The 26,112-nt window shown below is 36.7% G+C and overlaps 2 protein-coding genes across 11 annotated transcripts in view; one reads left to right on the top strand and one right to left on the bottom strand.

Moving 5' to 3' along the window:
* Positions 1–4,483: 4,483 nt before the first annotated feature.
* Positions 4,484–24,621, top strand: MOK (MOK protein kinase). 9 transcript variants are annotated; one of them, XM_087922218.1, is made up of 13 exons: positions 13,195–13,267; positions 13,995–14,109; positions 14,608–14,697; positions 16,703–16,773; positions 17,800–17,878; positions 18,199–18,247; positions 18,736–18,813; positions 19,509–19,687; positions 20,569–20,670; positions 21,603–21,776; positions 22,048–22,159; positions 23,364–23,567; positions 23,653–24,048. In XM_087922218.1, exons 1-13 carry the CDS (start codon positions 13,195–13,197, stop codon positions 23,731–23,733), a joined length of 1,407 nt encoding a protein of 468 aa, XP_087778344.1. In that variant the 3' UTR covers positions 23,734–24,048. The 9 variants fall into 9 exon arrangements, with proteins under 9 accessions (XP_087778337.1, XP_087778343.1, XP_087778340.1 ...); XM_087922211.1 differs by lacking the exons at positions 13,195–13,267; positions 18,736–18,813 and adding an exon at positions 4,484–4,539 and having other exon boundaries at positions 23,653–24,621; XM_026698524.2 differs by lacking the exons at positions 13,195–13,267; positions 18,736–18,813 and adding an exon at positions 4,580–4,793 and having other exon boundaries at positions 23,653–24,621.
* WDR20 (WD repeat domain 20) overlaps positions 14,564–26,112 on the bottom strand; it is a 49,080-nt gene continuing 37,531 nt past the window's right edge. The window contains exons 5-6 of one of the 2 annotated variants that reach the window (XM_026698520.2): positions 18,168–18,227; positions 14,564–17,074 (exon numbers count right to left, since the gene is read on the bottom strand). In XM_026698520.2, the coding sequence (XP_026554305.1) occupies positions 17,054–17,074; positions 18,168–18,227 (81 nt within the window). In that variant the 3' untranslated portion in view covers positions 14,564–17,053. Of the gene's footprint in view, positions 17,075–17,954; positions 18,228–26,112 lie in introns of those variants that run through there. The other variant, XM_026698519.2, reaches the window with a different exon arrangement.

Genomic DNA, 26,112 nt, shown 5'->3' with positions numbered 1-26,112 from the left:
CAGTATTCTCATATGCACATTTACTTATTACTAAATCTGAAGGAATACTTTGAGATTTCTTTCAGTCTGTCCTGGTTTATAATGTCAGTTTCATGACCTCTTGGCTTATAACCATTCTTTCAGAGCTACAATTCCCCTGCTAGGTAAAAAGTGACTTAGAACCATTCATCACACATACCATTGCAGTATTCCCAGTCACATGATCAAAATATGGATGCTTGGCAGCCAGCCAATATGTATTTATGATGATTGCAACGTCCCAGGGTCACATGATCAACGTTTGTGACCATCCCTGCCAATTTCCAACAACCAAAGTCAATGGGGGAAGTTGGATCTCTTTATCGACCATGTGATTTACTTAACAACTGCAGTGATTTGCTTAACGTCATAAAATCAGATGATTCATTTAATAACCATTATGCTTAGCGATATGAATTCTGGTCCTAGTTGTGCTCATAAACTGATGACTATCTGTAGGAACGTCATCAATTTATGAGAACTCATTGAGTACAGTTTGTCAGTCAATTGTGAAACCACCACCAGATGAATTCGCAATTGGCTGACAAACCATACTCAACAAGTAGTCCTTAATGGGTCTAAGTCTACATGGAGGAAAGTAAGCAGTGGGGTGGCACAAGGTTCTGTCTTAGGCCCAGTACTTTTCAATATCTTCATTAACGACTTAGATGAGAGAATAGAAGGGGAACTTACCAAATTTGCAGGTGATGATACTAAGCTGGCAGGAATAGCTAATACCCAGGAAGATAGGTTCAAGATCAAGATTGATCTTGATAGACTAGAATACTGGGCGGTATCTAACAAAGTGAAATTCAACGTAGAGAAAAGTAGAGTCCTGCACTTAGGCAAGAAAAACCAAAAGTACGCATGCAGACTGGGTGAAACCAAGCAGTAGTAACTGTGAGAGGGATCTTGGAGTCTTAGTGGACAACCAGCTAAATAAATAAATATGTGCAGCAGCAGCCAAAAAAGCTAATGCAATCCTAAACTGCATTAACAGAAGGATACAATCGAGATAAAGTGAGGTACTAATACCACTCTATAAAGCCTTAGTAAGACCACACCTAGAGTACTGCATCCAGTTTTGGTCACCACACTATAAAAAAGGATGTTGAGACTCTAGAAACAGTACAGAGAAGAGCAACCAGAATGATAAGGGGACTGGAGAATAAAACATATGAAGAATGATTACAGGAACTGGGCATGGCTAGTCTAGTGAAGAGAAGGACCAGGGGAGACATGATAGCAGTCTTCCAATGTTTGAGGGACTGCCACAGAGAGGAAGGGGTCAAGTTATTTTCTAAAGCACCTGTAGGCCAGACAAGGAACAATGGATGGAAACTGAACAAGAAGAGATTTAACCTGGAAATAAGGAGAAACTTTCTGACAGTGAGAACAATCAACCAATGGAACAGCTTGCCCTCGGAAGGTGTGGGAGCACCATCACTTGAGACTTTCAAGAAGAGATTGGAGTGCCATTTGGCAGAAATGCTGTAGGGTCTTCTGCTTGGGCGGGGGATCGGACTAAATAACCTACAAGGTCCCTTCCAACTCTAATTATCTGATATCTGAAATCCAGAGAATTGTGGACACCATGATACCTTGTTGACACCATGGTACAATTCCTGATAACTACATGGGCAGAAGCATGCATTTTTCTTCAAAGCACTATAGTAATGAATGGCAGTATTTTTGATGTTTTTCACTTCTCATTTTGCACTAATGCCCTGGTGATCTTCCATTAGAGTATTAAGTAGGCTAGTTCTGTTTTCCCTTTTCATTTCATTCAGATAAGCCAGGTTTTATCTCTTGCAGAATGAGGCCCAATTTATGTATTTATGAATTGTGCTTAAAATCATCCACAGATATGATAGAAGCAAAACATGAAAGAGAATAAATGTAATGCTTAGAGAATGATTCACAAGTGAGTAAGGACTAAGGTAAGGAGGCATGATATCTTTTTGCTTGTTTCATGTATAGACCAGTAGGAATAAATGTATAAGAAATTATTGTGATAAAGTTAGAGATATTAATTCATACACTTTTGTATGTAGATAATACTGTGTGTTACCTGAGAATCCAAAAGACTTGCAATGAATGTTAGAACAGATTGTACAATGCAACCAGGAATATGGATTTGTAAATGTATGTATCAAAGACCAAGACAGTTGACAGGTACAATGGAGTGAACAATTGTAAATAATACTCAAATGGTGAAAACTTAGTGCAGTCAAATAAATTTGTTTATGTTGTGTTGGAATTTAAACCCACCCCTTCCAAGGGAAATGAAAAATTTTAGGATATACTAAAAAGGCAGAATATTTCCCCGAAAAAAAAAAGTAGAAACTCAGAGGCAGAAACTCAGCCCCTCACCTTTGCTAATGGGCCATTACTCTGGCCTGAGCCAGTCTATTTTATGTAACAAAAATCTACTCCAGGTAAGCCATAATAGGAATTGCCGAAAGCCCTTTCATTACATCCTCATCCAGCAAGGCTCAACCAAGCCTGGGACTCAGGACAAACCTACAGAGTTGCCCCTGCATGGCCCCATGGGAGTTTGACAACCAATCAGAATACAAGCTCAAATTCAAATCCCAACAGAGGGTATAAAATCAAGGGTCTCTCAGCATCTTGCACCTTTTTTTCCTTCACCCAACATCTTGAAGCATGTGATGATCCTTTTCACTTTAGACCTCTAAGCCATGTGGTCCTGTCTACCATTAAACCATCTTTCCAAGCAGTTACCATGTTTCCAGTGTCTTTCTTCCCCACTGGAAACTGAACCCAGAAGGATATTTCTTCCAACAGTTAGTAGTGTAGAATGTTTGTAAAAATGGAGGAAAAGAGAGTGTTTTTTTAATATTTATAAATGCTGGTGGAAAGGTAATTGGGCAGCCCGTGATTTGTTATAAGAAATGTTGAAAAATTTAAAATGGTTGTATGTGAATCTTGTGAATTCTCAAGCTTCCTCTTTCCGATATGTATTCAAGATGGACAGTGATTAACACACACACACACACACACACACACACACACAGACGCGCGTGTGTGTGTGTCAGTGATGGGATTCAATTTTTTTTTACTACCGGTTCTGTGGGCGTGGCTTGGTGGGCATGGCAGGGGAAGGATACTGTAAAATCTCCAGTCAGAGGTGGTATTTCCCGGTTCTCCAAACTAGTCAAAATTTCCGCTACTGGTTCTCCAGAACTGGTGAAAACCTGCTGAATACCACCTCTGGTGTGTGTGTGTGTATGTGTGTGTGTGTGTGTATGGGTATAGATAAAGCCCTAATAAGTCTATTCAGAGCCCCCAAAATAAAACATAGTATAAAATAAAAATATAAAATAATATAAACTAAGAAATGCGGTAGCATCTGTATGTTTGTTAAGGTATATATGTGTAGACTTTTAACAGCACGCAACAGAATTTCATTTGTAATGTGTGCCAGTGTGCCCACAGTAAAAAAATGACAAAAAATGACAATAAAAGTTATCTATGTAAGAACATGGTTCTATCTACTCTGTAGTAACAGTAAAGGGAATGCAACTGGAGTTGGTTATTTGAATGGTAAAACAAGAATCAGTAGGATCCAGAACGAATGGATTCTGAATGAACATAGGTTAAATACAAAAGTTAGCAGTCAATACAAAATAAATATTTTCTTATAGAGAAAATGAATGACTGAATAGCAAATTGAAAATATAAAGGAAAAGTGAATGGGTAAAGACTGGAAAGGGATAACTGGAAAAAAGCTTGATTGGAAAGAGTTGATGAAATCTTCAGAGGTTCAACAGGCAATATATGAAGTGTATGGATAGTGGAAGCAAGGATAATTTGGAACGGTAGAAGAGTATGGAGCGGTGTTGGTGTGAACTAGATTGTGCTTTGCTTTAATCTGCTTTTCCTCGTGCCTTTGTCGTGTAGACCATTCCTGCACTTTACATAATACAGCTTACCACAAAAGGGGGAACAAAATAGGAATGTACAATTCACCCAATTTATTCGGTTCTTAACCCTATGCTGCACTAGGTCTGCAAGTACTACACGCAGAAGTACACCTGCAGGACAGTTAAGTCTCCCTGCCATTGCCTACCGCCCGCCCCCCCATTTCTTTGGCCATTGCCAATCATCAAATGATGGACTAAAACGGAGCTTGGTCGATTTCCACGTCACGCTACACTAAAACATAGTGGGTTAATTCACTATTTAATGGGCGGCTGGAACAGGGCTTATTCCCAGGGAAAAAACATATTCAATTCTGTTGCCTCCTTAAACTAGTACCAATGGCGGATTTCGCCCTAAGAAAAAGCCCAGACTGTACTTCATACCCGCGCTCGGCACGGGAGGAAGCACTGCAAGCGACCCTCCTGAGACAGTCATAACGACTGAGGATGCGCAAAACGGAGAGGGGCTGGGAGCCGGCGGGCGAGGAGTAAATTGACACTTCGCATGCGCAACTCTGAAAGCCCGCAAACATGAATCCTGCCCTTCACCTGCCGCAGTCAATAGGAGAGGGCGGAGGTTAGTAACTGCGCTTGCGCCACTGTTAGAAGCCAGCGCCGCTGCGAGGGTGGGACTAGGTCGTTTTCCCGGGTTGAGGCGTTTGATGCTCTGGGGTTGCCAGGGTGACGGGAATACAACATGGCGCGCTGACAAGTTCTGTCGTGGGGAGGGGGTCTGGCGGTTCAGAGAGGACACGTGTCCTCGACCCCCCCCCCTCCCCACCCCTTGACCTGGCGGGAACCTGCGGGAGAGGCGGGCTCGGAGGATGAACAGTAAGGGAGGAGGCGCAATGGTGGTTCGCGGCACGTGGTGGAAATAGGTCGGAAACGGCGCTTGGTCTGCGGATTCGGCGAGCCGACGGCTTGGGGAGGAGGGGTGTGTAGAATTGATGTCGAGGAAAAAGGGGGTGGAGGGGAGACGCCTCAACTCCTTCCTTTCTCATAAATTGGCGAGTCGAGGAAGAAGCGTCTACTTGGAGAGAGAAAGATTCGTTTACTGTTTAGAGAGATTCGACCAGGGCGTCGTTTTGGGATTGGGGCCAAAGACCCTCAAGCCGAGGCCACGGGGTTGGGTGCCACGGGTGGACGGAGGCTTTACAAACTCGCCCTCTTCTGCCGCTATTCCACCTGGCGGGAGGGGTTTCACAGGGAGGCGCCAAGTATGGCAGGATGACACCCCCCCCCGGCGGGTCTTGGAATAGTAGCGTGGAACCCGCTGTCTGATCCGCTCCAACCACGCTGATAGGGGCTTCTATCTGGCTCCAACAGTAAGAAGTGTGTAGGTCTGTTTTTAGTGGTTCTGCATTTTTCTTTCGGTTCTTTATCTAATACAGCTTACCTCAAAAAGGGATAACAATACAGTGTACTTCAGCCTTTCCCAAACCAAGCTTGAATGGATATTATTACTGTATTATCTCTGTTCCAAGCCATTTTGGACAACATGAAATGGTCCATAAAAGATAAAGCCACAGGCTGTAATTCCATCCTAAGCACTCTTCCTGTGTTACTAGCGTAGACCTTCAGTTTATCTTGTTTTTGCAAGCTTCTTGTTTGGGCACAGTTTTCATTGAACTCAAAAATGAAAAGGAAACACTTGATTATTAGAATCCATTCCTTAAAGCTGAGCAAGGAAATCCTTTGAGGGATTTAGAGGGAGTAGGATTAAAGCATGTAGAATGATAATCTTAAAATGGGAAATATATAGCTTTATATTGGATGTGACGTTTCAGGTGGGTGTCTTGGGTGGGTTCTGTTTATTAGATGCAAAAAATCTATTTTAAGGAAGGTGTTATAGTTTTCTTGTCTCAAAAATGCACCATCAGTTTTCAGTAACTGCAGTCAGGGGCTTTTATTTTTATCCTGCCAATATCTCTGTCTTGTCAATCTATGTATGTATATTAGCTCAAGATGGTCTCCTGTTTTCCCCACAAACATTAAAATGGTTTTGGAGGCCACAGGTTGTCCTCTCTTGCTCTAATAGTTTATTCATGTCTGCAAAAACAAGTCAAAGCTAGCAACTTTAGAGGAATCCTATCAGTTAAAGTACATGTTTCTATATACTGTGTATAAATTTCAGCAACAGTTTTCAGTATCTCATTATAGAATTTAAATAGCCTGACTAGGAAAAATATGTGCTTCAATTTGTTGGGCAGGTGATTAATGGTCCCCCATACATATACATACACTAATATGAAAATGATGACATGTATAGATGTTAAGCAATTATTAAGACAGCAATGTAGAAATAAGGGATAGAGTAATCATTTTGTCAGAATTTCTATAATGTATAAATAAAATCATTTATATTTATATAAATTGAATAAAATAAAGGATAACATGATACATATATAAATCATAGGTTTCATTGGAATAGTCTGTTTAGGCCAAGTCTACTTCTTATGTAGTGCATTCCCTGACAGATAATTGCCCAGCCTGCAGTTTTGATACATTCAACAAAGATCAACCTTGTTTTAATAATTGGTTCTTGAGCTTCTTCTGTGTAATAAGCTCCTGATAGTCAAAAATTACTTTCATATTCCTCATTGTCTTTTCTCAAAACTAAACATATCCAATTCAGTCTCTCATAAGATGAAGTTTTGAGTCCCACTTATAAATCATTTTGCTGAAATAGGAAAAAAACAGGTTTATATACCATAGGAAAGATAGTAGTGGTCACATGACAGTGCTGTATATCGCTTGTAAAAATGGTAAATAAACTAGATTCAGTGCCTGGAATGATAGAGGTACATAGGCAAGCTACAAAATTTTATTTTAATGTTTGCAAATTAGTGTATATTCAAAGTGGCAATAAAGTTATTGTAATCTAATCTAAGATCATAGGTCCATAGGCACCTCCTTGAAATTTATAGGCTTGCTTCTGACCTCAATCACAGCAAATCAGCATCTTTAATTTCCAAGTTATGTTGAGTTAGGAAACAAACAAAATTGGAGTAAACCACCTATTGTTCTGACCCAACCAGGTTCCTAAAGAACAAACACAAAGGCAGCAGCCCCCACCTTTTAAGGTTTAATAAATTCTGTTCTGAAGGCTGCTTTCCACTAATTAGCTCTGACAAGAAAGAGCCTTGCCAAGTTGTTTGTCAAGGCTGCCAAAACACAAACTAAGATGTCTACCAGTTGAGTTTCAGAGCTTCTTTGCTGTCTGCAAAGAATGCTTTTCCAAACCTGGCTTTTATCCTCTTGAGGGAAGGGCCATTACCTTGCAGCCTTACTCCCAAGTCGCCTGTGCTACTGTAATTGTTTTTTCCTCCAAGCAATCCTTCGTGCACGTGCACGTGCACTTGGCACAGGCTCCTCGGGAACCTCCTCATCACTTCTGCCAACCCCCACAATCTCTGAAGGCAGCAGTCCGCTCCCTGATGGTCCTGGCCCTTCATCAGAGTCCTCACTCTCCTCAGCCATCTGCACCTGCTGCCGGCTAACCACCTATGTATGTTTGTATGTGTATACAAATAAAAACATCTAATAACTTCCCAAAGCCTGGAAAATGTAGAAAGTATGGCTCCATCATCTTCTTTGATATACAGTAATACTGAAAAGTTTGTGAATCCTTTTGAATTTTCAACATGTCCAGATAAATATGAATTAAAATATGATCTGTTCTCACAAATCCTAAAACTAGATAGAAAATCCAGTTAAACGAATCAAAAACATTATGTTTGCTCATTTATTGAGGAAAAAATGATCCAAAGCTATATATTTGCACATGGTAAAAGTACATAAACCTCTAACATTAACAGTTGATTTGAAGGTGTAATTAGAATAATGTGTTTCAATCAGTGGGATGATAATCAGGTGTGACTATGGAAAATCATGCTTCTCTTTAAGGAACAATTTTTTGCTCTTCACTGTCAAAGTCTGAATCACAACTCAGGTATATAGAAGTGTGTCATGGCTCAAACAAAGGAAATTTCCGAGGACCACTGAAAAATTGGTGTTCATACTCACCAGGCTGGGAAAGGTTATAGAACTATTTCCAATCATTGTTCAATAGATAGTTTATAAATGGGCAATTCAACACCATTGTTACCCTCCCCAGAAGTGATTGACAAGCAAGAGCAAGGTGTATAATTCTCCGTGAGGTCTCACCCCAGAAAAACATCTAAGGCCTCTCTTGTATTGGTGAATGCTAGCATTCATGAGACCACCATCAAGAGAACATTGACAACAATACTGAATATGGCAGGATTGCAAAAAGAAAACCGCTATTTCCAAAAATAATATTGCTGCCAAGGTTCAGTTTGTGAAAGACCACATGACTATTGAAAGAATGTTCTCTGGATGGATGAGAGCAAAATAGAATTTTGGGCTTTAATGAAAAGCATATTTTCTGAAAGGCAAATGCTGCATTTCAGCATAAGACCATCCCATCTGTGAAAGATGGTAGTGGCAATATATTTTGGTTTGCTTTGCTGTCTCTGGACCAGGGAAGCTTGGTGAAGCTATGAATTTTTTTAATTACACCAGCAAAATTCTACAGGAAAAGATCAAGGTATCTATAAACTGAAGCTTAAGAAAAAGTACAATGGATATAGAAAGTCTATATACCCGTTAAATGCCAGGTTTCTGAAATTAAAAAAAATCAGACCAAGAGAAATCACTTCAGAATTCGTTCTGTCTTTAATATAACATGTACGCTGTACAAGTCAGTTGAAAAACAAACTGATTGGGGGGGGGGGCAGGCAAAATCTTACATGGTTGCATAAAAATTCACATCTTAAACTAATTCTTTGTTGAAGCACCTTTTGATTTTATGACAGCATTCAGTCTTTTGGGGTAGGAGCCTATCACATTGGCACATCTTGCCTTGGGGATCATCTTTGCCTACTCTTCCTTGTAAAACTGTTCCAATTCTGTCCAATTGCAAGGGCATCTCCTGTGCACAGCCCTTTTCAGGTCACCCTAAAGATTTTCAGTTGGATTGAGATCTGGACTCTGGTTGAGCCATTCCAGACCTTTGATCTTCTTCTGGTGAAGTATGTCTTTTGTTGATTTGGAGGTATGCTTTGGGTCATTGTCGTATTAAAAGGTGAAATCTTCAGCATTTTAGCAGAGGCCTGAAGGTTTTATGCCAAAATTGACTGATATTTGGAACTATTCATTGCCACTCCCCCACCTTAACTAAAGCCCCAATTTCAGTGGGAAAAAAAGCAGCTCCAAAGCATAATGCTGCCACTACCATGCTTTGCTTTGGGTATGGTGTACTTCTGGTGATGAGCAGTGTTTTTCTTGCGCCAAACATACTCTTTGGAATTATGCCCAAAATGGTCAACATTGGTCTCATCAGACCATAACACTTTTCTCACATGCCGTTGTTAGACTTGATGTAAGTTCTTCCAAAATGTAGCCAAGCATGGATGTTTTACTTTGTAAGAAGAGGCTAGTGTCTTGTCACCCATAGCCCAGACATACAAAGAAAATGGGAGATTGTTGTCACATGTAGTACACAACCAGCACTTTCCAGAAATTCCTGCAGCTCCTCTAATGTTGCTGTAAGCCCCTTAGCAATCTGTTGAATCACTTTTCCCCCCAATTTTGGAGGGACATTCAGGCTTTGGTAACGTAACAGTTGTGTCATATTTTCTCCGCTTCATAATATACAGTCTGTTGATGACTGTCTTTACCGTGTTTCATGGTATAGCCAATGCCTTGGAAAAAAGTTGTACCCTTCTCCTGACTGGTATTTTCCAATGAGATGCCTCATAACAAGGGTCTTCAAACTTGGCAAGTTTAAGACTTGTGGACTTCAACTCCCAGGATTCCTGAGATAGATGACTGAAGGAGGAATTCTGGGAGTTGAAGTCCACAAGTCTTAAAGCTGTCTAGTTTGAAGACCCCTGCTTTATAATCTCTTTGTAGATAATGGCTTTTGCTGTAAGGGGCAACTGAATAAATGTCAGAAAAATCATACTAGAAAAGCTGAATTTTATATGGGCTTGATCAGAATCACTTTAATTGATAGCAGGTATATGCTGACTAGTATTTTTAACATCAGTTTGAATGTAATTCTGAACACAGCTACATCTCTACTTATAAGAGGTAGGATGCAGCCACATTATTCTTGCTATTCCCCCACCCCCATTTTTATTGCTATTTTATCTTCTAAAAGATTTTGATTTGGTTTTCAGTTGAATTATACAGCTTATATGTTATATTAAAGATAGAAAAAATTCTGAAGTGATTTATCTTGGTCTGTTTTTTTTACATCTCAAAACCCTAGCATTTTAACAGGTATGTAGACTTTCTATGGTATGTCCACTGAAGGTCATATAACAAGAGAACAACCCCAAACATATGACAAAAAATGGTTGAAGCAAAGGTTTTGGAATGGGCAAGAAAATCCTGACTTTAATCTTATAAAAATATGGTGGAAGGACCTGAAGCAGACATCTCATGCAAAGAAGCCCACCAATCTCCCTGAGTTGAAGATGTTGTATAAGGAGGAATGGCCTAAAATCTCTCCAAACTGTTGTGCAAGACTCATCAACAATTACTGTTTCTGCTCAAAACAGGCACACTAATTACTGAAAGCATCGTTTCACATACTTTTGCCACACACAAATATGTAATTTTGGATCATTTCTTTCAATAAACAAATGAAAGTCTAAACAAGTCTAATGTTTTTGACTTATTTGTTTAATTGAGTTCCCTTTATCTGGCTTTAAGTCTCTCTCCCCCTCCCTTTGTGTGTGTGTGTGTGTGTGTGTGTATGTGTATTTGAGTTCTATGATTTTACATAGTGGGACACAGTAAAAATCATCTGGTCCTTAGCATTTTTTAAAAGTAAAATACAACCTCAGATGAACGAGAACACATTACATATTACATTATGTCACTTATTTTACAAAAAGCCAAAATTGAAAAGCCATGTGTGGAAAACTAAATGCACCTTATGATTCAATAGCTTGTAGAACCACCTTTAGTAGCAATAACTTGAAGTAATTGTTTTCTTATGATTGTATCAGTCTCACATCATTGTGGAGAAATTTTGGCCCACTCTTATTTATAACATTGTTTCAGTTCATTGATGTTTATGGCCACTTGTTTATGCCCAGCTCTCTTGAGATCCTGCCATAGCATTTCAGTTGGGTTGAGGTCCAGACTTTGGGCCATTGCAACACCATGATTCTTTTATTTTTCAGCCATTCTGCTGTAGTTGCTGGTGTGTTTGGGACTATAGTCTTGTTGCATGACCCAGTGTCGACCGAACTTTTGGCTGTCAGTCAGATGGCCTCACTTTTGACTCTAAAATACTTTGGTATACAGGAGACTTCATGGTCAATTCAATAACTGTGAGGAGCCCAGATCCTGTGGCTGTAAAGCAAGCCCAAACCATCACCCCTTCATCAATGTGCTTGACCGGTTGCATGAAATGTTTGTGCTGATATGCTGTATTTGCTTTTTGTGAAACACGGCACTGCATTATTATCCCCACTTTGGTCTCATCTGTCCAAAGGACAATGTTCCAGAAATCTTACGATTTGTTCAGATGCAAAGGTTTGGAAACCTAAGCCATGCTGCCGTGGTCTTTCTCGAGAGGAGAGGCAACCCTTTCTCCTGGCAACCCTTCCAAACAAACCATACTTGTTCAATCTTTTCTAATTGTTTAGCTTATTTTTATTGTCATTGCACCTCGTGCAACGAAATCAAACATCATCTTCAGTACTCATGGACTTTAATATTTAACATACTAAGTCCTAAAGAGTCTGAAATGTAACTCTTGGCTTTTTTTCAGTTTCTCTTAACATTGCAGTTTGACCATGGAGTGAATTTACTGGGGCATTCACTACTAGGAAGATTGGCAACTGTCTTGAATGTTTTCCACTTGCAATCTTCCTCATTGTAGAATGATGGACCTTAAATTGTTTGGAAATTGTTTGCTTTATAGTTTTTCCCAGATTGATGGGCAGTAACAATTGCTTCTCTAAAATCATTGCTGATATCTTTTCTCTTTGGCATTGTGTTAACACACACCTCAATGTTGGAGACTAGTAAAACTCTTAAAACATTGGTTTTTATAAAGGTAGTCACACTTGCTATGATCAATTGATCAAGGACACTTGACTAGCAGCACCTGGCTGCTACTTTGCCTCTCATACCTGTGGAAACAGTAAAGGTGTACAGGTAGTCCTTGAGTTATGATCACAATTGAGCCCAAAATTTATGTTGCTAAGTGAAACATTTGTTAAGTGCGTTTGTCCCATTTTACGAGCTTTCTTCCATATTTGTTAAGTGAATGACTGCATTTGTTAAATTAGTAACACTTGTTAAGTGAATCTGGTTTCTCCATTGTCTTTGCTTGTCAGAAGATCACAAAAGGTGATCACATGACCCTGGGATACTGCAACCATTATAAATGTGAATCAGTTGTCAAGCATCCAAATGTAAATCACATGACCATGGGGATTCTGCAACGGTCCTAGATGTGAAAAATGGTCATAAGTCTCTTTTTTCAGTGCTATTGCAACTTTAAGTGGTTCTTAAGTGAACTACCTTAAGTTGAGAACTACCTATAATTAGTTTTTCACATGTAGCTTCTCCATTTTGGCTGTAAATTAAATGACATAATGTAATATGTCACATGCTGTTGTTCATCTGAGGTTGTATTTACCTACTTTTAAGAACTGCTAAGGACCAGATGATTTTTGCTATGTCCTGATACATAAAACCATACAACTCAAAGAGGGTGTACTTCCTTTTTCACATGACCATACATATGAGTACGTAACTGTGTGTATTATGAACACAGTCTTTTGATTTTATTTCCTTTTCACTTTTCATATAGGAAAAAATGTATCAATAATACAACTCCTTTCTGTTAAAAAGTAGCTGACTTTATCATAGACAAAGATTGTGGTTGAATAAAAATGAGGAATTCAAATAAACACTGGATGTTTTACATAAAGTAAGTTACAGATTGGACTAGAAAACTTCCAAGGTTGCTTCAAACCCTTTTGATTATAAGATACTATAAACAAACCATAAATGGAAGTTTCCTTCACTGTAGAATATGATACTTTTTTTAACATGAAACATGACAATGGTTAGGGGGAAAGTCTTATTGAATATGAGTTACTAGTACAGTTATATTGGAAATGCTTCTCTTTACAGCTAGATGCAGTCTGAAGAAGTTAATTCTCACAGAAGTTAGGCAATGGAGAATTATAGGAAGTGCTGTACAAGTGATATGTATGGGAGAAGACTAAACCAAATTTTAGAGCAGAAAGGTATATACAAAAAATAGTCAGAATTGGGTCAGTTTCCAGATGTATAACTCAGCAGAAAAGTAAAAAAAATGAATGAGGGATCAGCATATCTGGAGGAATATTGTTTGTGGGCCTATAGCACATAGATTAGTTTGATTTATAAGTTATTCTTGGTCATACAGAATAACATTAGAATTAAGCTCTTCAAATTTACATGCTTGGAACATTAGATGATTATTGATAATGTCCTAAGATATGGTAAACTGTATGCAAGTATAAAAACAGTCCATTTTAATGATGGTACTGATATTATTTAAGCACAATAACTGTAATTCTTTTTATAAATATATAATTTATATCTAGTGAAGTGAAAACAACAAACTTGGGTTTCTAAAAACTAAACTAAAACTTACACGGTTTTTATTCTGCAGATTTTCTCAAGAACATGATAGGTATGTGAGATGTAGCTGATAGAAAGCACTTGAATGTTATTTTAGCAAACACAAATAGAATTTCTCATATAATTCTCAATAAATGATACTGGTATAATCCTTTCCCAGTGCAGAGGTGTGAACCTTAATTTTAAGCAACTACAGTAACAATATGGGAATTACCTGAAAGACATACATTATAATCTGCGGCGGAAACAAGTGTGCTGTTAGAATAAGTAAACTACAATTATGGACATGTTTGATAAAACAGAATTTAAATATATAAATTTACCTTCTAGTTTATTGTTCCTTTTTAGAATACAAAACAATTGGTAAAATTGGAGAGGGAACATTTTCTGATGTTCTGAAGGTACAGAGTCTAAACAATGGACGTTGCTATGCTTGTAAACAAATGAAACAGCACTTTGAAAGGTAAAGTCTGATTCTTTTCCATTTTAGTTTCTTGTTTAGCTTTAGTATATAAATGTTTTGTTTAAATCTTCATTGTAAAAAGTTGATTTTAAAACATTTTTTTTGTAAATGCATATGTAAAATCTAGCTGCCTTTGGAGATGAAGATTTTTTTCCTGACGTGTCTTAAATAATGTGTGTTCAGTAGTACTTCTTGATTGTAGCATGCCCTACAGTGTTGAGTTAATACAGCAGATTTGAGATTTCCTTCTCAAGAACCCATAATCATTGTAAGAAGTGTGTACTATACGTTTTCTATGCCACCATATAAAAAATCATGGTACTTAGTTTGCAAGTAATATCTCATACAGCAGAGCCATGAAATATCACACCGCACTCAGATAAGCTGGCAACATGCTGCAAGAGATTATTACAGCCTATGCTTTGTGTGATTCAGGAAAATATCTGCAACAATGTGTAAATGACAGCTGTTTATTTTTCATCTAATCTTTTCTACTAGCATTGACCATGTGAATAACCTGAGAGAAATTCAAGCATTAAGGCGATTAAATCCACATCAAAATATCCTTACATTGCATGAAGTGATTTTGTAAGTGATACATGCTTTTTTTTCATTCCCATTCTGTACCATTCATATTGATCACCAGATGTTTTATAGAGATATTCAATTACTATTTATCAAACAAATCTCATTCTGATTAAAATTATTTTGAGAGAGGGACCGTTCACTGTAGAATGAGATTTTGTCATTTCTTGCATCTTTGCTCAAGATGACAGCAAGTAGGGAGTAGGTTGTGTGGACTACTTAACTTTGGAACTTTGGGGTTGAGTAGTCTTTGAGCCATCATTCTGTTCTATGTGATATAGGCTCTCAGGATTGATCTGGCAATCTATAAAGACTTTAAAAATCACATTAGTTTTATTCCATGTTCATACTTGGCCGCTGACAATACTAATAGTGTCAAGGGAGAAATACAAGAAAAATGCAGTTAGAGGCTCAAGAATTGAACTGTTTAAATGGCAACATGCAGAATCCAATCTCATTCCTGCAAGGTGCTTATTTGAGATTTTGCAGTGGGGGATTACTTGAAGATATGTGTCATTAGATTCTGTTTATTGTGTAGTATGAAAAGTCATATCTGGTCATCTGCCAATGGAGAGTATCAGTTGACAATAAGGAATATTCTAATGCTAATGTATTTTGTTACCATGAAAGAGAAACCTCACAATCCTCACTACACATTTTGCCAGACAACTGTTCTATTTAACCATTTCTGAAGTGAGAAAATATAATATAAATCTTTTTATTTTAAAAAGGATAAATTTTTGAAGGCACATAATTACCAAGGTTCAGCAGCTTCTGTCGCAGCAGGTGAGGGCAGAACAAAAGCAACATTGAGATAAACCCTTGGCCCTTTTGTATATATGTCATATTGTTGCATGCATATTCAAAAGGAAAAGATCTTGTGGAGTAATACTGCTTTCATCATTTTAATAAAAGCAGCAGTATCTTGCAGATGTCTATATCCAATTCTCAGGGAGAAAGTCTTTTATAGAGCAAGGCAATTTCCTCACCTATTACAGAACATTGTAGTTCAGTAACAGCATGTAGAATTGTATCAAGTTTATACTTTACTTGTCCAGTTACAGTTACTTGTCAAGTTCCAGGACTCAAAAAGATCCCCATCTGTGACCACAGAATTGGCCAAGATGGATTATGATCTGATGTTATAAGGCATATTTGTGTGTTCATAAATTATTATGTTGCTTGCTTAAAATCTATAGTTTCTGAGGATGACACAATTAATACACTTCGGTAAGTAATCTCTTGAGTAGGGCAGGCAAAAAAACATTAACATCTAAAGCAATGTTTTTGCTTTTTCAATAATGTTGGTTCTAATTAAATAAAATATATGCAGGTACAGCATGGATTTATTTTTATCATGTACATAAGGGTGAGCAATTTGCAAGCCATGCGAGATTATCAAACGTTTATCCTCTGCTACAGGTTCTTCTTTTTCTCTTTCATACCCCACTATTACTATCACACTGATAGAAGGGTGATTTTCCTCCTCACAATTGTCATTCAGTAGTCCACTTATTAGACTTATTTTGGTTATTGAAAAACTAATTCAGCCGTGTATCAAAGGTGCATAAGTATGAATCTCCGGGAAACCTTTGTTTCCTAGAACATTTGATTTCTGATTTGCTGTAAAAAATGCTGGGGAAGTTGGTAAACAATTTTGATGAGGAAGAGGATTTTTAAAGAGAGTCATCCTCATAAGCCTTCTCCAATATTTTTTTCAAAATCATGAAAGATGAGATGGCAAAATGAACTTGATTTTCCTTTTCTTCCTCAGCAATTTTGAATCCGTATGCATGATAAAAAGCTTGCTCATCTCTAGAGTGGCATATAACTGCTCTATTTAACATACAATGCTTCTTTCATGCATATGTAAAAGCTAATGAAATATACAGAAAACTAATAGAACCACTTTTAAAAAGTAATTGAAAAAAATCTGTCCCATTCTTGAAGTGCTTATACAACTTATTCTTCTTTCTTTCATATAATCCCATTAAAACCAACGTTTTAGTGACAAGAAAGCTGGTGCTGTTGCATTAATATGTGAACTTATGGACATGAATATTTATGAATTGATCAAAGGTATGTAGCATATACAATATCTGAACAATGTCTCAAGCAATTTTTTTTCACAAGTGAGACAGTTGCATGTTCAGTTTAACCAAATATTAAGTAAGATGCTGTTGCAGGTTGAAAAAAGATGTGTTTTACTTGCAGTTATGGAAAAACCTTCAGATTAGCGTGGATGTACATAGAATCTCTTTCTGGTGGCAGTTGATCTCCTTCAGAATAAGTTAAGGCAGAGAGAGGTTTTGGAATATAGGGAAAGTATCTCCATAATTATATATATTGAAAGAGAATGCTATCCTAAAGAAGGGCCAGTCTGCAAAAAAATTTAAGGAGAACATAGTTTATTAATCACTACATATATCTGCTGTATTAAGAATTGTTAAATCTATGCCCCACCCTTACCATCAACCAAAGCCAAGGCAGCATGGATAGTAAGTCAAAGATGAAAATTGTATGTCAACAACTGGAAAACTACTACTTCATTGTGATACAAAGTTGTTATCTCTGTTACAGCAGTTGTATATAAAATGAGGGTTTATTCTGCTTTCAAATACTCATGATTCGAAATGAGTAACTGCATGAAATATAAAAGCTTGAGTCCTGCTCTAGTTTTTCAGATTAGAATAAAAAACTATTGCAACTGATATATGACCAGTAGCATATAGTCTAAAAGGCATCCTAGCCCACTATGTTTCATATCAGTTGTGATTTGCAAATCCCTTTTAAAGGTAGCCTTATAGAGGACACATAATAGGAATTGAACCTTAACAGTGATTCAGATATGAGTCCTGTAGCCAGTTTCGTCTTTTTAGGAAAACATACCAATGGTGCACCCCCTGAAGGTGGACAGGGTGCTCTGAACAAAGCAGCTTTGAATATCCTGGCTAAGTTAGGGGAAATGGTTATAGGTCATGGGTAAGCTATTTCATAACTAGATTTAAAAATCAGTTAATTAGCCAAAATCATTGCAAGCTGTTTTTATACTCAAGCCATCTTTATTTCTAAAAAAATCCAGTAAACTTGATTTCCAAATTCTAGGAAGGAAAAAACCATTGCCTGAAAAGAAAATAATGAATTATATGTACCAGTTATGCAAATCTCTTGATCATATACACAGGTAGGAAAGGTTTTTAACTTATTTGCTTGCAAATTTACATTTTGGATATTTAAATGGACTGAAATTTGTAGACTATCATTCATGTTTCTAACGTATATAAAGGTGCCATGGGCTTTGACTAGCTTTTGTTTTATAATTGTCATCTCTCCTCTGGAATATCTTCAGAGCTTTATGAATAATTTTGGGGGGGATGGGTGCAACAACTTATATTGAAACTAAGGAGTGGGCTCAAATTCTCCCGAGAGATATGTGGCTTTCTGTACAACAGCCTTAATATAAACATACTTACCTTTCCTCTTTTTATTTTTATCTTGATGCAGAAACGGAATATTTCACAGAGATGTGAAACCTGAAAACATATTAATAAAGGTAGGTTGTCTTTGATAATTTTAAAACATGAGCAATATGAATGTACCAAAATTCTTATGTTTCAAAATGTTTGTTCTAGGACTGGTATTTGAATATGCATCTTAGGTCTATAGGAAAAAGTACATTTCAACTTTCTGGTGATTAACTGTCAAATACTTGCTTTAGATCTAATATTGTTTTGCTTTTTAGCATCCGGTTTTTTTATTACTCATGGAAAAAAATATGTTTTTAGACAAGTCAGTTATTTTTGAAGCAGGCTGTAAAAAAATCAAATTTGATTTTTCTTAAGTAAATTGTGCTAGCAATTCTCTGAAGACTTAATGTTCAAAGGTTTGATAGTAATTGGGATCAGAATTTCCATCACTAAATGTTGCAGTTATGAAACATGCCACAATGGCTGCATCATTTAGCAACAGCAGCCTAGCATTTCTCTTTGGCTATCATTAAGTGAGGATTTTATATGACCATGACTTGCAACTTCCTGCCAGCTTCCAGAGGCAAAGTCAATGAGCAAACAGACTGAAAGTTGCAAGTTCCAGGCAGCTTGCAAGCAGGCTGGAGGGCAGGTGAGTACCATAGATTGGGAGGAGGATTGCTGTGGTGAGTGCATGTGAGCTGGGAAGAGGTTGCTGCTGTGTCAGAGTAACGCATGCAAGCTGGTACAGCATGCATGTGGTGCAGCCATGCGCATGGATCATAATCACATAGCCATGGAGGTAATGTGTTGCTGGAATTTTGAGGACTAATCATAAGTAGCATTTGTTCAGTGTCATTGCAACTTCTAATGGTTGCTGAACAAATGGTCTTTAACAAAGAATTACCTATTTATCTAGATTCTCAATCATCCAGATTATGGTTATTCCAAAGTTGCTTTTCCAAAAGGCAACTGGGCTTTCTTTGGTTTTTGTTTTTCTTTAAGAACATTTTCCTTCTCTTGCAGAACTAAAGAAACTCCTTGGATGAGAAGTGAAACATTTTCAAAGAAAAAATAAGAAAGTCCAGTTGCCTTTTGGAAAAGCATCTTGGGGCTGCCTATAAGTATTTTCATTTATTCCAAAGGCTGCCTTGTGGCCAAGGATTCAAAAATCAAATATGGCCAATTTAGATCACTTTAAAAAATTAGCCTTTTCTGTTCAAAAATAGAACAGCTATTTCTAAAATAAAAATTCCTTAATTTCATCTTGAAGTATTATTAGTAGTTCATTATTTGTAAATATTTTAATGCCTGATCATTTGAGATGCACAAATTGTCTTATCGTAGCAAGATCTTCTCAAGCTTGGAGATTTTGGATCCTGTAGGAGCATACATTCTAAGCAGCCATATACAGAATATATCTCTACCCGCTGGTATAGGGCACCGGAATGTCTTCTTACAGATGGTTACTACAGTTATAAAATGGACATCTGGAGTGCTGGCTGTGTGTTTTATGAAATTGCAAGGTAGGTTATTCATCAGAAGGAAAGCGGATAAATTAAAAAGAATAAAGAAACTCTTCTGAAGTATAGGCCTGTGCAGATATGAGATAGTTATAGGCTGTATTATGGGAAAAATGCAAATATAAAACTGGGGAAGATTTGAGGCTCAACATTAAAACACACATGGAGAAAATTCCAGTTCAAATGTCTGCATTGCTAGTTGATGAATTGCATAATAGCACAGGGAAAGTCAGATTTAAGGTAGACTTAAATCTGTCTCTAAGAAATATTTGGGTATTTGTCATTGTTAATCATTGTGTTTTTATCTGGCATAGAACTTGTATTAACTGAGGGGTTTGTGATTCAGCTTAACATAAACGTGTATAATACAACAGCCTTGCTGCTGTACATCTGGATTTAGTCAATGGTTAGAAAAAAGAACATCAGCAGCTTAATGAAGAAAGGAAAAATAATTTGAAATTTAGCTGAGAGTCCTAATATCCAGCCTAATATCCAGGCTTCAAGAGTGGCTGTTATCCAGCTGCAGACAATAGTAAATATGTCTCTAAGGAGGACCCTCAAGGCAAAGCCATGCCATGTGCATATTATATTGAATTTGGGGGAATACAGGCTTTAGCAACAAATACTTCATTTCTAGCTGATGAAATATTTATGTTCTTAGATAGTTACAGGCTGAATTGTACAGATAACATTTTTCGATCACTTGTCTCTTTTGATGCCTTTTCCCTTTTTATTTTGAAAGATGTTATGTAATGCTGTAATGTTATTATTTAGTACCAACAATATTATTTAATACCAAGGATGAACAGCTTTCTCATAATAAAAACATAAGCTTGTCACAGAGTTTGGTATTTATCACATTATCAATTCTTTATTATTCCCAGTTTCCACCCACTTTTTCCTGGATCAAATGAATTGGACCAAATATCAAAAATTCATGATATCATAGGTACCCCTCCTAAGAAGATTCTTCATAAGTTCAAACAGTAAGTGTAGTTTCACTTGATATTCATCACTTCATTTTATTTAAGGTTGCCTAAAATTACATTAGAAGAATGTGTTTATTACTTTGCAGCTGATCACAGTCAAATCTAATAAAGCATATAGCCAGGGTCTACTTCTCAGAATTCAGAACCAGAGTTACAACCATGTTATTTTCATGTCCCCTTTTCATAATGTATTAAGACTTTTATATTACTGTTCCCTTGATGAGTGCTCCTACTGTAGCACTTTTTGCAGAAGTCACAGAATTTGAAAGCTTGTAGGAAGACCCCTTTGTTATAAATTACTATAACTTCTTCTGTGTTGCTTTCGCATTCAATCGAATCGAATTCTGTTAATTTTTTGAGATAAGTATAAATAATTTTCTTGGCAATGTGGCACAAGGGATTTCCCAGTCTTGCCTGCAGACCTGGTATTTCTTATGGGTCTCCTATCCATGTATTGATCAACTCTGTTTGGATTTTCAAAATAAATTAAGATTATAGGTGCTGTCACTTAGCTGGGCTGCTGCTATATAGACTTAACTAGCTTTGCTGAGTAACATTTTAAGGGATTATTAAGTGTCCCTTTTATTCAAGTTCAACAGTTATCATCTGGATAAACTGAAAGGCAAAATTTAAAATTACTTTTGACTTCCCATGTTTAAGTGAGGGTAGTATCAAATGGATCTGAAGAAAACCACTGTGATTTTATGGCATAATAATGCAAGTCTGCCCAATCATATTTGTGTTTTAATCTGAGAAGCATTACATTGTAGTGATATTCATGATATAGTCATGCATATGTAGTTTGCCTTGTATGGCTAACTACAGGAACAAAAAATGCTTTGAAACTGAAACTTCTTTTGTATTCTTTCAATAGCAATAAGACTGACTCTGCTGACAGGAATGCATTTTCTTTCACTGGATTTATGCAGGTCAAGGGTGATGAGTTTTGATTTCCCCACCAGAAAAGGAAAAGGAATCTCTCCATTTATCCCTAACCTGTCTAATAAGAGCCTGACACTTATGTATGCAATGATACAGTATGATCCTGATGAGAGAATCGGTGCTCATGAAGCACTTCAACACCCTTATTTCAGAGAATTAAGGTAAGGGAATGTAAAATAAATTTTGATTTTGAATCAATATTCAGTTGAAAAATGTATCAAGGTAGCTAAGATTTAAAATAACTAAGCTTGAACCTATTTGATCAACTAAGCTAATAATTTAAGTTAATACTTAGTTTTAAGTATTTAGCATTTGCATTTCAAGTCATTGTTTAATACGTCTAAAGGGGGGAAGTGAGTGATTTGATTGTCTAATTGATGGGAAAAAATTTAAAAGTCATATATGAGATTTTATCTGACTTACGCTAAACAGGTTGGCAGAGAAACAAGCTTTAACCATACACCGAAAAATGAGATTAGTAGAAAATCCATTAGAAAGGGATTCTATTGGCTTGCGGCGTGTTTCAAAGGAGGATCAAAGGCAGGTAATCTTTAAATCAAAGACTGAGTAATAAACCTATTTAATTACTGCCATTTTTGTTCACACACACTATGTCAATTTTGTCCTTTAATTAATCAAAAGATTCTAGCATTTTTAATGATTTTTTGCTGTTTTAACTATTGAACACCTATTTGTGATTTACAGGTTCAGAAAGGCTTTTTTAAATTTATACCATTATCTCTTATGCATGCAATGCATGGAATAGTATAATAGTTTAGTTTTAGATATGCTATATATATATATAGCTCCTGATATTTTGTAGGAAGTCTTTGAGGACATTCAAAATAGTGCTGGAATTAACTAGTCATATGCTTTTTCTGGAAATTATCCAATTTACATCTAGGTTCATGCAATCAATATATAATAATTATGGAGTGTTTGATTCTGCCAACTTTCCAGTTATTCTGGGAATATTAAGGATATCTACAAAACTGTCCAATGATTCCCAAAGTTTATTTTAATCCATTCTCTACCTTCATCTCCTCCCCCCTCCCCCCAAAACCCCAGAATCATACTTGGAGAACAAAAATTAATTAATTATAGTACATTCCTGTATTTTGTTGCAGAATTCTAGACACACCAGATTTAAGCTAGCAGTACCACATTTCTAGGGTTTATCTAATTCTTTGTAAAATATGATGGATGTTCCTCGCCTTGTTTACACACTCAAGGAATAAATTTTTATGCCAATTAAAGAATAAGAAAGGAAGGAAATTGTGTCATTCTAAGGCTTAGAAAACTTTTAAGGATATATTCCAAGAAGACATCTTCTAAGGTTCTAAGGCTCAATTTTACAAATAAAACATCAAAGACTATAGGCCAATTTTCCAAACAAATATCCACTTTCAACATATACACCCTTGAAAGTCTGAAAATACTGGAACGTAATTTGGCTACTCTTTTAAAAATATATAGAATGTAATTGCTACTTTTTAATTCTCTTTCCCTTTATTAATCTAACTATATAAAGGCTTCCACTGACACCATGCTTCCATATGATGAGATCATTCCAAAGGCAAGCAGCAATCTTCCTTAAGAAAAGTTTGGGTAGAACTTTACATATATTTGGGAGTAACTGCACAGATTGCAATATCTAAACCATCCTAAAGCATATGTGAGGTGATCAAACACATTTAGCCTACATAACATTATTTTCAAAAATTGAATTTGTATTTTTTTTTTAAAAGAACTTTTTTAGGCAAGCCCAGGAGAATCCACTGGGACTTCATGGACTTCCCAATGCAGTTGAGTTGCCAAAACTGACAGTTCCTGCTGTAACCAACTTGACTTCTTACCCTAATCCTTCATTTCAGTCAGTTTTTACCCTCCCAGCATCCAACAGACAAGTCCAGGTTTTGCAGCCTATAACATATTTTGGGACACACTGCAAGGTAATTTTGCCTTGCTTATTAGATTACATGCTATTTTGTACAAGTAGATTATAGCTCATTTTAACTTCTATTGTCTCATCAACAGTCTGAAAAACAGAAGGAATTTAAATCTCCTATGAAACAGTACCACCTGCCTGCTCTGGAAAGACGAGGTGGAAGATTTTGATGGATCAAAACAGTCATGAGTTGTCTGGATTTTTAGTACACAAATGGCAGTAGTGCCTTATCATCTCAAATGCTGCAACAAGAAGCTACAACAATCGTTATTTGGGACTTACCCATTTTTTTTACAAGTCAACAATGTAACCACCATTTTTATAGCTCAGAATGCACTTTGATTTTTTTAAAGGAGTTCCTATTTTTTTTTAAGTTTTCTTCAAAGATGATCATTTATTTAACGGTGTTGCACTGGCAGGAGTGAATTGTTCCAACTTTTATATCAAATACTACATTGTGTTTATAGATATATATAAATAATAAATAAATTAAAAAGTCAATTTCTGGGGGAGGGGGTTGTACATATGATCATAGGGATAATCAGAGCCAATTTTTATCATTTAGAAACTTCAAAATTTAAATATAACCTATACAAATTTGTGTTCTGAAACAATATAAATTAGCAGGTTTTTGGATGGTAGATGGAAAAGATCAGTCATTACTCAATATTCTCTTGTATAGAAAACTATAAGTAAGCTTTCGGTTGAGGTATATTGTCACACTGGCATAGTTCAATGTAGAACGTTACACATTTGTTTTGAAAAGGCCATGATGTTTGAAACTCTTGTGTTGGAGGAAATAATCCACTCTAAAGGGCATTTAGTTTAGCTTTTCTAGAGGTATCAGTAAAAATAAATTAAAGAACTTAAGAAGATTTTTATAGGATTATTATGAGATCAAGTATCGTGTCCTCTCACAAAGAACTGTCAAATACCATTACTCTGTAACAAGAAAAAAACGATGTATTGCACTAGAGTAAAAAATATTGATACTGTATAACAGCTGCACCTTAAATAACAGCCAAATAGCAATGCTTCAATAAAGTGGCAAAAAGAGAGCTAAGGCTGGACTATATCTTTGAGAAAGGAAAGCACAATGGTAAAGTTTGCTGAAAAGTCACAAAAATAACACAAATGCAATAACAATACATAAAGCAAGTTCTAAAACTGCTGTATTTTTCTTCCTATATGAAGGCAATAATTTGCTTGAGGATTCAGTAGTCATAAACCGGTAATATTGCCATTATTTATATTTTGTACAAAAACTATGGGAGGATTGAGATTTATTTTGAAGAATTTTCATATTATTTCACACAGAATCAAACGTCTTCAGGATAAGGTTTTCTTTTGGGAAAGATAGGAACTTAATTTGAAATTTAGAATTTGAAGAGCATTATTTTTGCATCTGCATTTTTGTAACTGGATGAATATTCTATCAGTTTTAGTTACCTGATATAAAATGATGTTGAGACTCTGAAAAGAGTGCAGAGAAGAGCAATAAAGATTATTAGGGGACTGAAGGATAAACCCATATGAAGAAGGGTTGCAGGAATTGAGTGTCTAATTTAATGAAAAGGAGGGCTGGGGTGACATGATAGCAGTGTTCCAATATTTAAGGGGCTTCCACAAAGCACCTGAAGGCAGGACAAGAAGAAATAGATGGAACTAATCAAGCAGAGAAGCAACCTAGAACTAAGGAGAAATTTCCTGACAGAACAATTAATCAGTGGAACCACTTGTCTTCAGAAGTTGTGGTGTTCCAACACTGGAAGTTTGTAAGAAGAGATTGGACAACCATTTGTCTGAAATTGTATTGGGTTTCCTCCTTGAGCAGGGGTTGGACAAGATCATCAAGGTTTCTTCCAACTCTATTACTGGTATTAATTCCCCCTCCCAAAAAAACTCTCCAGCAGGAAATTGTGAGTAAAATTCTCAAATGTAATCGATCTAAATCTATATTAAAACAGCAGCTCCCAACCTTTCCAGCATGGTTGACTGGTGGGAGAGGGGATGATTCTGAGTGAGTGGCAGGTATGCACATATGCTGACCACTCGCACGAATTGAGCTTTTTGTCTGCGCGCACCTGTGTGAACACCCACTGCTTACACAAGTGGAACTTCGCGCACACACTCACCCACTGCTTGCATGGCCTGGTTCTGAACAAGACAGGACTGTGCTACGGCCTGGGGCCCCCTGTGCTAAAGGCTACAAAGGATGGAAAAATATCCTTTAGGAATGCTTATGTTCACAACGCAGAAGCATTATTTCATATAGTTACTGGCTTTAGTCATATCCAGAACATTAGAAGTTTATTCTAGGATCTTATAATTTAAAACAAGGCACCTATAGTATTGAATAAAGTGCATTGTGATTTGATTAGAGTTGAAATATCATAGAATCTCTAGTCAATTTACAAACTTCTAAAAATGTTTTAGTTATGTATTTATTTTATTGCATGAAAAGCAGCTACTTTGCCTTTAGACGTCTGAAAGCTCTCTTCAAATAGCCAAAACATGAAAATGTTTACTCTCAAGAGCACTCAAGAAGG

The sequence above is a fragment of the Pseudonaja textilis genome, chromosome 1 (genome assembly GCF_049901715.1).
Source record: "Pseudonaja textilis isolate UNSWEBS1 chromosome 1, rPseTex1.2, whole genome shotgun sequence".
Lineage (NCBI taxonomy): Eukaryota > Metazoa > Chordata > Lepidosauria > Squamata > Elapidae > Pseudonaja > Pseudonaja textilis.
This window is presented reverse-complemented; position numbering and strand designations above follow the sequence as displayed.

Bases quoted from the DNA above. Each gene is read 5' to 3' on its own strand.
- MOK (XM_087922218.1), top strand. From the start codon at position 13,195: ATGGAGAATTATAGGAAGTGCTGTACAAGTGATATGTATGGGAGAAGA. The intron at 13,268-13,994 runs GTATATACAAAA...GTTCCTTTTTAG, and splicing joins CCAAATTTTAGAGCAGAAAG to AATACAAAACAATTGGTAAA. The intron at 16,774-17,799 runs GTATGTAGCATA...TCCAAATTCTAG, and splicing joins TATTTATGAATTGATCAAAG to GAAGGAAAAAACCATTGCCT.